Source organism: Aplidium turbinatum, chromosome 3, assembly GCF_918807975.1.
Source record: "Aplidium turbinatum chromosome 3, kaAplTurb1.1, whole genome shotgun sequence".
Lineage (NCBI taxonomy): Eukaryota > Metazoa > Chordata > Ascidiacea > Aplousobranchia > Polyclinidae > Aplidium > Aplidium turbinatum.
In genome coordinates, this window is record NC_137474.1 from 39,126,145 (window position 1) to 39,136,700 (window position 10,556).

General features: G+C 38.5%; 1 protein-coding gene across 2 annotated transcripts; it reads right to left on the reverse strand.

The window, feature by feature from the left end:
• Nucleotides 1-4,160: 4,160 nt before the first annotated feature.
• On the reverse strand, nt 4,161-10,556 carry LOC145767271 (uncharacterized). 2 transcript variants are annotated; one of them, XM_082579061.1, is made up of 7 exons: nt 10,431-10,556; nt 9,043-9,236; nt 7,791-7,948; nt 7,217-7,293; nt 6,182-6,379; nt 5,099-5,287; nt 4,161-4,759 (listed from the first exon to the last, which is right to left on the reverse strand). In XM_082579061.1, the coding sequence occupies exons 2-7, from the start codon at nt 9,193-9,195 to the stop codon at nt 4,563-4,565; spliced, it is 972 nt and encodes a 323-aa protein (XP_082435187.1). In that variant the 5' UTR covers nt 9,196-9,236; nt 10,431-10,556; the 3' UTR covers nt 4,161-4,562. The 2 variants fall into 2 exon arrangements, with proteins under 2 accessions (XP_082435187.1, XP_082435188.1); XM_082579062.1 differs by having other exon boundaries at nt 9,043-9,219; nt 10,431-10,505.

Here is a 10,556-nt window from a genome sequence, read left to right on the forward strand (position 1 = left end):
CGACTGAACGGATGAAGAAGACACACTACACAGTGTTTTGCAAGGACGGATTTATGTAGACTAAGTTACACATCATTTTTTATCGATGCATATTTAATATTTTAAACCTTTCGGTTTTGTCATATTTTCTTTTTGTTTAGTGCCACATTCGTGAGTCTACTTTGTCGTTCTCTAGGTCGCGCCAGCATGAAAAATAAAATTGAATTGAACTAATTGTGTTTTGTTGAAAATGAATTCACTTTGCTTTTTTTGTCGCAAAACAACAGCAATGATGAAGTTACAAATATTGTACGGCAGGGGTTCCCAACTTGGGGGCCATGGCCCCCTAGTGGGCCATGAGCCTTTTTCAAGGCCATGAAAAAAGCCATGAAAAAATTTGTAAAATAATAATTTTTTTAATTTATCATCTCTTAAGTCCACTCCAACACTAGCCTATATAACAAAAGAAATAAATTAAAATTTAATAAAAATACTGGTAGCCTATATTTTTCCCAAATCTTCATGAAATGGTCTATTTGTTAATGTAATTTTTTCCATGAAGTAATGTAAAAACATGTAGACCAAAATTAAGTTGCCTACCAAAAACAAATCAACTAACATGAAGGATTACCAACAGCAATAACCAACGATAAAACGACAATACAAAACACAAAATAATGGTATTTTCTTGACCAACAAGATTCATGAAGTCTTGTTTTAATTCATTCTTTGACATCATGCGCCGACTCGCTACTTGGCCCCTGATGCAACCCTCGCGTCTTTTATGCATATACACTTTTCTAGCTGCCTCAGTGACTTGCTTAGAGCACCTTTCTATTGACTGACCATGACAAGGCCACTGTGGAACTTTCATAGGTTCGTTAATCAAGCACTTTACTTGCACTATTGTAAGTTTGCAAGTCAAAGGTGGATCGTACACCCTGTCGGATCAGTCGATTAGCTCAATTATAATCTTTTGTACTCCAGCTTTTCTCTCCTCAATGTCTTCTGAGCACAAAATAGTCTGGATGATGTTTTCGCTGAATGCATATCATGCTGAAGGTTTGATGGTTGGCATGACAGCATTCACTACTGTTTTATTTTGCATCCGGCCTAGCCGGAGTTGGCGCAGAATGTGACATGGCCCTTCGACCCAAGAGCACTTAATTTTAATATTGAACCAACAGGGATAATATACCCGGACAATAAATTCTACCAACATTCTTAAATTATGAAGAGTATTGCCTTCAAGGCCATGGATTGAGATCCATATTCTGCAAACCCTATTTGCTGTTGTCAGCCACCCGGAATCGCTCACAGGACCAATCTGAAGGAGAGCCAAATCAGCAGGAAGCTTTTCTGTTTTAATGGCCTCGGTAATTCTATATCCGTAAGTTTGATCAGTAGACAGATCAGATATAAAATTTTGAGATAAACCAATAAGGGGTTCTCCAATGGGAAGTTTAACAAATGAAGTGTCCAATGGCAATGTCTATGTGGCAATGTCTAACATCTTTCCAATGTCACCTGTCCCTTTGTTGTTAGACAAGGTCTTTCCATCGATTGTTTTCATTAAATGCCTTAAGGGTAACTCGTTGGTGTGGAGGGCACAAATCAACCATATCCGCTTGCGTCTCAGCTTCACTTCTACCCAATGGACAACACCACCAGCCCAGCCAGTATTAGCGTTCGTGGAATCGCTTCTAATTGCCTGCAGACTTTTTTCAATCTCTTTATTACCGAAAAAATCCATGAGATTATCTGCAATCACTTCAGCAGGTTTTTTGTTGGAAGATTTTGTCACAGGAGTGAAATGACAAAGATATCTTCTTCCTGGTTCACTGCATACTGAATAGAGCTCTTTTTTGATGATGCTCGGGAATTGTCTGTCTGAATTGTCTGCTTTTATAAGAACCTTTGTCATGTCTTGGCGGCCGTCAAAGAAGATGCATTTAATGTTGCCATGACTTTTCATTGGGCTCTTTTGACTTTACTATGATCAACTACAAGTCTCTTGTCTTCTTGTGTGATTAAGCCCCTATCCATAAAGGCAGCAGTGGTCATAGCAGCCGCTGCATGTAGCCCAAGACCATATCTAATGCTCGTCATAGCCACAATATGTATTTCTAATGTATTCTATTGTAATTTATTACAAGATTTGCTTGGCATTTCTGGGCTTGATGTCACATATTTAACATCATCAATATTTTCATCATCGGAGGACATGGTTTTGTTAGATGATATTGAAACCTCTTCCCTAATGGTTTCAAAATCCTCCACAATCAGTTTTCTTTCATCTTCTTGTCGTTTCTGTCTTTTGACCTGCCTGTTGTGCTTAGGTAGGCTATATCTGGCAAGGCAATCTGATGTGGCCCAATTGATCCGATCTTATTTCTCTGGCCGTTGATAAAAGCAAGCTCTTTCCCTGGAATCTTCTTTTCCTTTGGGCACGTCCACGTACATATTATGTGAATTTGTATTTTACCAATATCTGCTGAGCAACCAAACTCGGAACACGGAATAATGTTGCATTTACAATTCAGGATATCAAGAAGCCTGTCAAGCTTTGCAATAAATGCTTCTTTGACTTGAATCTTTCCTCTTCCAAGAGATATATTTTTTGCCTGTTCCCAGCTCAAATGAATCTTTTTTAAGATTGCGGGTCGGCACGTAATAATTAGGTATATAAAACAACAATTTGCTCGGCTCCATCTTTTCAATAATTCAGGGGATATGTCCATTGCCAGATTAGATAGAGGGTAGGCTAGTTTCTCACATCCTCACAGCTTCGTTCTCTCAACAGTAGCCCATATTTCAGAAGACATCTCAGAATGGGAAGCTCAGAAGGCAACATCTCTTGACCTGTTCCAATAAGTTGCTCATATGCGTCAAAGTCCCTCTTCTTAGAAGCCATCGTTATTAAATTTATTTTCAACAAGTTAATGCAAATATTTTAATCTTGAAAGTAAACTTGAAATCTGGTTTAAAACCCTGTATGCACTATGCAGTGTCCATGACCAATTGGATATTTGCATGTTTGCAGGCATGTACGGTAATTGATTGAAATTGTAAATTAAATAATGAAGACTAAAAACTATAAAACAGCCATTCAAGGTTTCAGATTGTTTCAACTGACGTCATTTGGTTCAGCGTTGATTTCAGCTGAGTCAGCTCCAACAAATGTTGCCATTAAAATGTATTTGAAGTTGTATAAAAGAAAATACGGAGTCTGATCGATGGATCATTTCAACCATAATAATAACAAGAAATTATTTCCCCCCGGGATAAGTTAAGTCCGCCGTGGGACTAATATCAGGTGTTTAGAAGCATATCAAACCATTTGATGCGGAAGCATACAATTTCAACAATTTCTCACAAAATTTCGGGGGGGGCAGACCCCTTGCCCCCCCATAAATCCGCGCCTGGCATCTGATATAAAAACAAATCTTGAAAGCTGAAAAAGTATCTTTAAATGAAGACTATAACAAATTAGAAACAATTTAAAGTCATATTTATATGGAATTGAAGAACTTATAACTAAAAAATGACCATAATCGAAACAATTTTTTTTTATTTGTTGTATTTTAAATAAACCTAAATTTACCAAGCTAAATCTTATTTAATCGAATAATAATTTTGGATTTCAATTATAGATATCTATACACATGTTTTTATATACGTTCCCTAGCAAAGTTCCAAAATAAATTAAATCAACACGCCCTATAATACAGTATTGCTTTGTTTCCCTTGGAGAGTTTAGAGTTATATTTGATTCCATTAAGTTATCGGACGTTGCCTACAATAAAAAGGTGGTAAAACGAACCTATAGGCCTATATTTTGCATTTATCTAAACACCTAACACTTATAGATACAAATAATGTAGTGAATTGACACCTTATAGTGGATGGAATAATTCCTCGGTAACAACACTTCAACAACCCTAGAAAATTCTACTCTCTCAATTTCGGTGCCCGGGCATGCGTCAGTGGTTCAAAGCCTCTAGCCTACAATTAGTAGCCGATGCGAAGCTGCCAGGATGAAGCTCTCAAAGAAGAGTTCCCAGTTTGAGGATAAAGATGAAATCAATCATTCAATTAGGCTATACTCGTAGGCTACCCAGACCAATATATTACCAACAAATAGGCCACTGAAGTGATATTCAAACCATTTTTATAATAAATGTACAATTTTATTGCGAAGTAACTTATTGCGCAAACTCACTTACTGGGCTACATTTCAAAATACCGTACTGGTAAGCTGCATTATCTTTCAGGGTACCGTAGCCTACTTTAAGACTGGCAAATTAAGCGCAAGCATAAATAAGTCACATTAGATCAACCATGTAAATGAAAAGATGGTATAGCCTGCAAAGTGTTTTGGAACAAATATGAAGAAGGATTAATAAAACCGACCATTTTTAATGCTCAGGCTTAACCAGATGGAAGGTATAAAAATGGCTCATTTTGCTCTGGTGTCTACTTTGAACGGATTCATTTCGCCTTGGAACTTTTTCGTTAGCCTTTCAGCTGGCAAGACAGAAACATTGCAGCTTGGTATGTTCCTTTTGAGCCATTGGCCGCTTTCAATGCCTCACAGTTTCGTAGCACTTATGCCAAGGCATGTGCCATTCCGGATGAATTTGAAAATCATAGTACGGCCGTCGTTGAGAAGAATGCATTGGAGTATTTTTCGAGGTGCAGTAATATGGACATTCTTTCGGGATGAAACGAGGAGGCGCATTCCGTAAGCAATCCATTAATTTCCTCACGGCGTCGCCCTCTTTAAAATAAAACAACATTGCGTTAGCAGCCCACTCTATTAAAATTATTAATACAGCAGTTTAACCCCGCTTAAAAAAGTCCACCTCAGGACCGGACGATTTTGGGCTTATTAAGCGGGTGGGTCTATTAAGCGGGATACACTTCTTTGCCACTCCCATGCATTCAATAATTCCGGACCGGCCCACATTGGGCTTAATGAGCGGGTGGGCCTATTAACCGTGGGTTTAATAAGCGGGGATTACTGTAAGTTACCAAGATATGAGAGCTTTCGGTTGAGGTCCTGACTTAAAGTGAAACAACTAGTAGTGAAAATGTCGTAAACTTAGCAATAGGCCACCTTCAGCTCCGTATTTCCTCATACACCTTGTAGTTAAATACATTTCTTCGAATTTTTTGGAAACTTTGGTTTGTGAAGTCGAATTTCGGCGTTTGTGATGATGATGAGCTGTTGATGACTTCGTGGCCTGAAGCTCTTTTTTAATTCGAGCTTTCGTTTTCTTGAAGTTGTCGATTATGGCGGCTTTGTCTGTTTAAAAACACACATTGTAACAACAGGTTTTCATTTGGTTATATTTTTCACTCAGTGGCGGCTAGTGACCATCTTTAATGGATAGGCTGCAAAAATGTTTCACTGAAACATGTTAAAAACTTACTAAGTTACCAAGGATTAGCATCATTGTTAACTGGATTGTGCACTTATGTAATGATGGTATAGGCCTACAGATGTACACCAACACCAGGACAAAAGATATAGATTAACCCAAATCCAAAAAAAAAACCAAATCCAATCATCACCTAACAATATTCACCAATTTCAAGAGGGTAGGTTGCAGCCTACTAAGACGAGCCGCCACTGCTTCACTGACAAGAATGATATCAATAGGCCTACTGCGATTGAAAATGTTACACAACAGGTAGCAGTGAGCGGAAAGTCATCGAGATAGCTGTTAAGCTGTGATACTAATAAATCCAGCCAACAAATCGTTAGTGGGTCTCTGTAGGCTACACGTTTCGTTTTTGCATCGGTTAATAACCTACTTTGTCTGCAGGATATTTAAACCAGTTCTTTGATGGCTTAATGTTTTCACAGTTGTGGTAGCCTATTAACCCCGATAATATTGGGCCACTACTACACTCGAAAGGGCGCCGGTTTGAATTTGACACCGCTCAAGCTCATGCGGTTGTTCTTTTGGCAGGACACTTATCAGCATACCTGAACGTGAACATGAAGATTGACTTTCTCGCCATCCTGTCCACTTTTTGCTCTTTGCGTATTTAACTTTCTAATAAATTATTAAGTAGATTATAAACAATCTCTCTCTCAATCTTGATATGAAAACTTTGATTTAAAATCTCCTAACGTTGAATAAATGTACAAACTATAGCTTACTGCCAGTGATTAAGTTATAGCTTAGGCTACCTCTGTCGCTGCTTAGCTCAATCCATGCTTCTGCAGCCTGTGCTGGTACTTGACCCATCAATGTTTGCATCTTGACCCTATCTCTATCCCTTGTTGAAATTGAAGTATGGGGTCGCTGAAGAGGTGATCCTGCCATGTCACGTCTGATGTCATTTTCATGCTCAGAAACATATTTTTTCAGGTCCTTTTGAGTATCACCTAAAAGCAGAGTGATTAAATTTGATGGAAAAAGACTGCGAGCGATAATAATTAATAGGCCGATGTCGATTTTTTTTTATTTTAGTCCCTTGCAAGCAAAAAATTAATAAAAGTTAAGCTTTTTAGATGAAAAATATCCAATAATGCATAGGCTAATGCAATCGTCTTGTGTGACGTGTTTGAACCAACCAATCCAAATCTATCTGTGGACTGTGGTATGTCCAATTGCACGGTGAAGTTGCAGTGAATAATACATGAATTCCTGGCATGCCGTATACATTGCTACAGGTATATCAAATAAAACAGACAAATAAGTCAGATAAATATCAAATAAAACTTTTATTTTCACTAACGTGCAATGATTTCAAGGTTTATTATTTGTCATTCCGCAACGGCTAAACATTTTTTGATGTCATTCTGTTTCCAAATTTCTGTATCATTTATGTGACTACATCTACCCTTCCCTCTTTCTCATCTCAATAATATTTTAAAACAACACAATTGAGATTCAAGTTTGGGTCTCACAATGAACTGGTCTTCTTCTTACGTCCAAGACCGCCTCAGGTTATGTTTCCAGGCACAGCAGTCAATGCATGGTGTGCCCATCAAGCAGGATGATTTCCTCTCTTTGGACACCGGGCCGAGGTTTATCCTTTAACTGCCCCGGGTGCCCTGTGACTGTGAGTTGCGGTCTCTGGTTGTTGCCATTCGTTTCACAAACGTAAATTAGCAGGACTCACAACGAGGAGATGGGCAGCATGAATCCAAACTGGTGGTGACATTAGGAAATTGGTTATTAACTGGTATTTTTAACTTTAAAATAGTCAAGAAATGCACCTCCATATTTCTTGGCAGCAGCTTCCAAAGGCTCAAAACAGCCATCAACCTTTTTCAAGCGCGTGACGAGAAAAACGCTGTAACATAATAAACAATGATTGGTATTTGCGATGATGATGACGCTGTTTATGATGGATGATGAGAAGTAATGGGTATAAGGGTTTGAGAAATCTATTTGAGAAAGTAATGGAAAGTTTAATTATTACTGAAGATAAACAGTAGTGGTGTAAGTCGACTACAGGATTGTGTCTTGCTTTTGATGAAAATTATGGCCCAACAAATCCGGGCCTCTTTTTTACATTTTGGTCTTCAAGAGGGCAGTTTTTCCTTATCAATCACGCTCTTGATGATTAGGTCTACTCCTTCTGTTTCAAAAAATGGTTTTCGTGAGTAGGCTACACAATAAATTACAATTGGTATGAAGTCATGATACAAACGGTACATGTTTCTCTTTGCAGTTTGAAAGCTATCTACTGGCTACTGCCATGGTACAAACATGGATAACACGTGATACGTAGACTGACATTTTCCAAATTTCACTTTTCTGCATTCAATATTTGGTAAAAAAACTCACTTTGGGGGATGGGGTTTGTTTATGCGTTCTTTAGACGACGGTCTAACTCGATTCTGTGTTGGTTCATCCAAGCGTTTGTTTGTGTAAAGTCCATTGTAGGTGGTCACGCTTGACCCATTTCTCTTCAACTCGGTTGACCATGAATCTTTGGCGTGTTTCTGACGAGATAATTAGAATAAAACTTACATATTTTTTTGTGAAGCGAGTAGCCTGGTGCCTATATTTTCACAACTTCGAGGGTATGAAATTGATCTTTGTTTGAAAAAAAAAAAACTTTATTTGAAGAGTGGCTAGGTGGCACGAAGCAGCCAAAACCGCTTTTCGGGATTTTGCTTTACTTCAGTACCACAAACCGACGTTGTCTCTGACAGAGCACAAGGATCGACTTGCCTTCGCTGAGAACCCAACATCAAGAGTTCGCATGCAGGCAACGTTTCCCTTCATCGCAGGTAGGCTAGGCCTACATGTCCGGCTGCATGGCCGAGTGATAAAAGCCGTGGGTCGACACCGTTCAAGAGCATGTGGCGGTGTCTTTGACGAGACACTTAAAAGCACGCTGTCGATTGCGAAGTGGCGCCCCTTCGACTTTCGCTCTTGATTTCTCTCATGAATGAGCAGTAGACTACGCTGCTCTAGAGTCTAGAGAAATATGCCTGCGGCCCTTCTTAAAGCTATCTGTGCCTTTCATGATATCAGTGAGGGATCTAAAACGACGATAAAGTTTAGTTATAGCCTATACAAATAAAATATGCATTGCATGCTGAAGATTGTCATTATGAATTAGCAGGTGCGTTATTCCAAATAGCCTTTATGAATCTTCCAAAACATTCAAGATATCTTGTAGTTTGGTTCTTAGGTGCCAAAATATTTTAATTAGATTTATGCCAAGTTTTGTAAAGCAATAGCTTAAGGTAATGATTTCTCACATGTCGAAATTCAAATAACACCAAATGCCGATTTCGTAATGTTTAAACGGTCAGAACTTATTTGAACAAAGTCGCTAGCAGATTTACAACGTTTAGTGGCCCTCTCGTGTATCCAAGCAGATTGGCCCAGTGTGTCACAAACACGTAGGCTACTGCGTAGCTGGGGTCAGAAACGTTTGTCCAGCCACCTCTTAAGCTGCTCAGTAAACCTCTTAAGCTGCCTGTAGCAGTAATTTTCAACCAATAATGTTTAGTCAAAAGCAAAAAATGCTATTTTTTTTTCTCGAAAAACGGTGTTTGTAATCGTTATTAGAAAATTAGCTTACCTTAATGGCATTTGTTTGTTTGTCATGCAAAGGGTATATCATAGACCTTAGCCTCACAACATCAGGAGGTGCAGACGTGACTCTTCGCAGTGGAACCTGGACAAACGAGACTTTACGCTTGCCAACACCTGGGTTGGGATGTGCCATCGCCATTGCAGTCTTTCAGTGTAGTAAATTCTAAAGTTCTTCGGTTTCTGTTTTAATGGGCAACAAATGTAACAATATTTCACGTATTTTACTTTTGAGAATTAATTCAACCAAAAGCCGAAATGCTGACTTTTCGCCAGAGCCGTTGAGAGGATAATTTGGACCCTGTACCAGCGTACCAATGAGTTTCACGACCCTCAAATCAAGACATTTTTGAGAAAAATTCACTATATTCTAAAAATACGCGGTAGCTTTTTAAAGTTCCTGGGTCCCTTGGAAAGTTTACGGGCCCTTAAAATCATCTCGGACCCAAGAGTACCCCCTGGACCCTCTTGTCAACGCTACTGTTCTTCGCTTTCATAATAAAGTTAACTTAAACTACTTCTTCAACTACATGATAGCGTGAAGAAGGGAGCGTTCTTCCTGGCTATCAGCACTCACTTCACTAGTAGTATACAGCGACTCAGCGATCAGTTGCGATTCTCTGACCATAAGTAACGGTGTAGCTTCCACGCTAGCTATTTTAGCGTTTTTACAATACCGTAGCTTTAATTTTTACTTCAAATAATAGTCGTGTAGTCTATTTCGTTTGGCCATACTCTCAACTCAACTATATACACTTAAACACAACAATGAACCTTTAATCTCTTTAAAACTAGCTCTTCTTTGTAATTAAACAAACGCTATACCCGTTGCTATAAGCCGACAGAACAATGCGGCGCCGTATGGGAGTGAAAAGAAAGTAATGTAGCGGGAAAGCACACAATTGTTGCGTTGTCAGGCACAACATCGATTTGCTTTGTTGTGAGAGCAATAAACGAGAAAACCGGAGAAAAAAGATATCCCAATATGTCAGTTCAGTAGCTCTTGAGCTACAAATGAAGAACGTTTATCGAAAATTGCTGTTGGATAGTTTGTATTTACATAAATTATAGGTAGCTACGCACGCAAGCGCTGTATTTTCTAATGGAAAGTGGACACATTATAACTGCAGTACCCAACTGCAAGAGAATGAAATCTTATTGTGGGAACAATACCGTAATTAGAAACATTAGGCCTATGGATTTCATGTAACTTGTCAAAATTTGTCAGTTTGTTAACCATGATATAATAAACTGTTTCACCTTACTGTATATTCTCGAAACAACATAGCCTACTTTTTGTGGAATTTTATCTGTTGCCTAAACTAAAAGGGTGTAGCCTACAAATTTTCATAAAAAAATTGAATTGTTACGAATTACCTTGTTGATGTTTTCTTTTGTAATATCTCAAGGCATGTGGCTTAGGCTGGTCGTGTTCAACTTTTAAAAAATAACAGAAGACAAACCAACAGTGAATAGCGTTGCAATTTATACACTTTTTCAAAT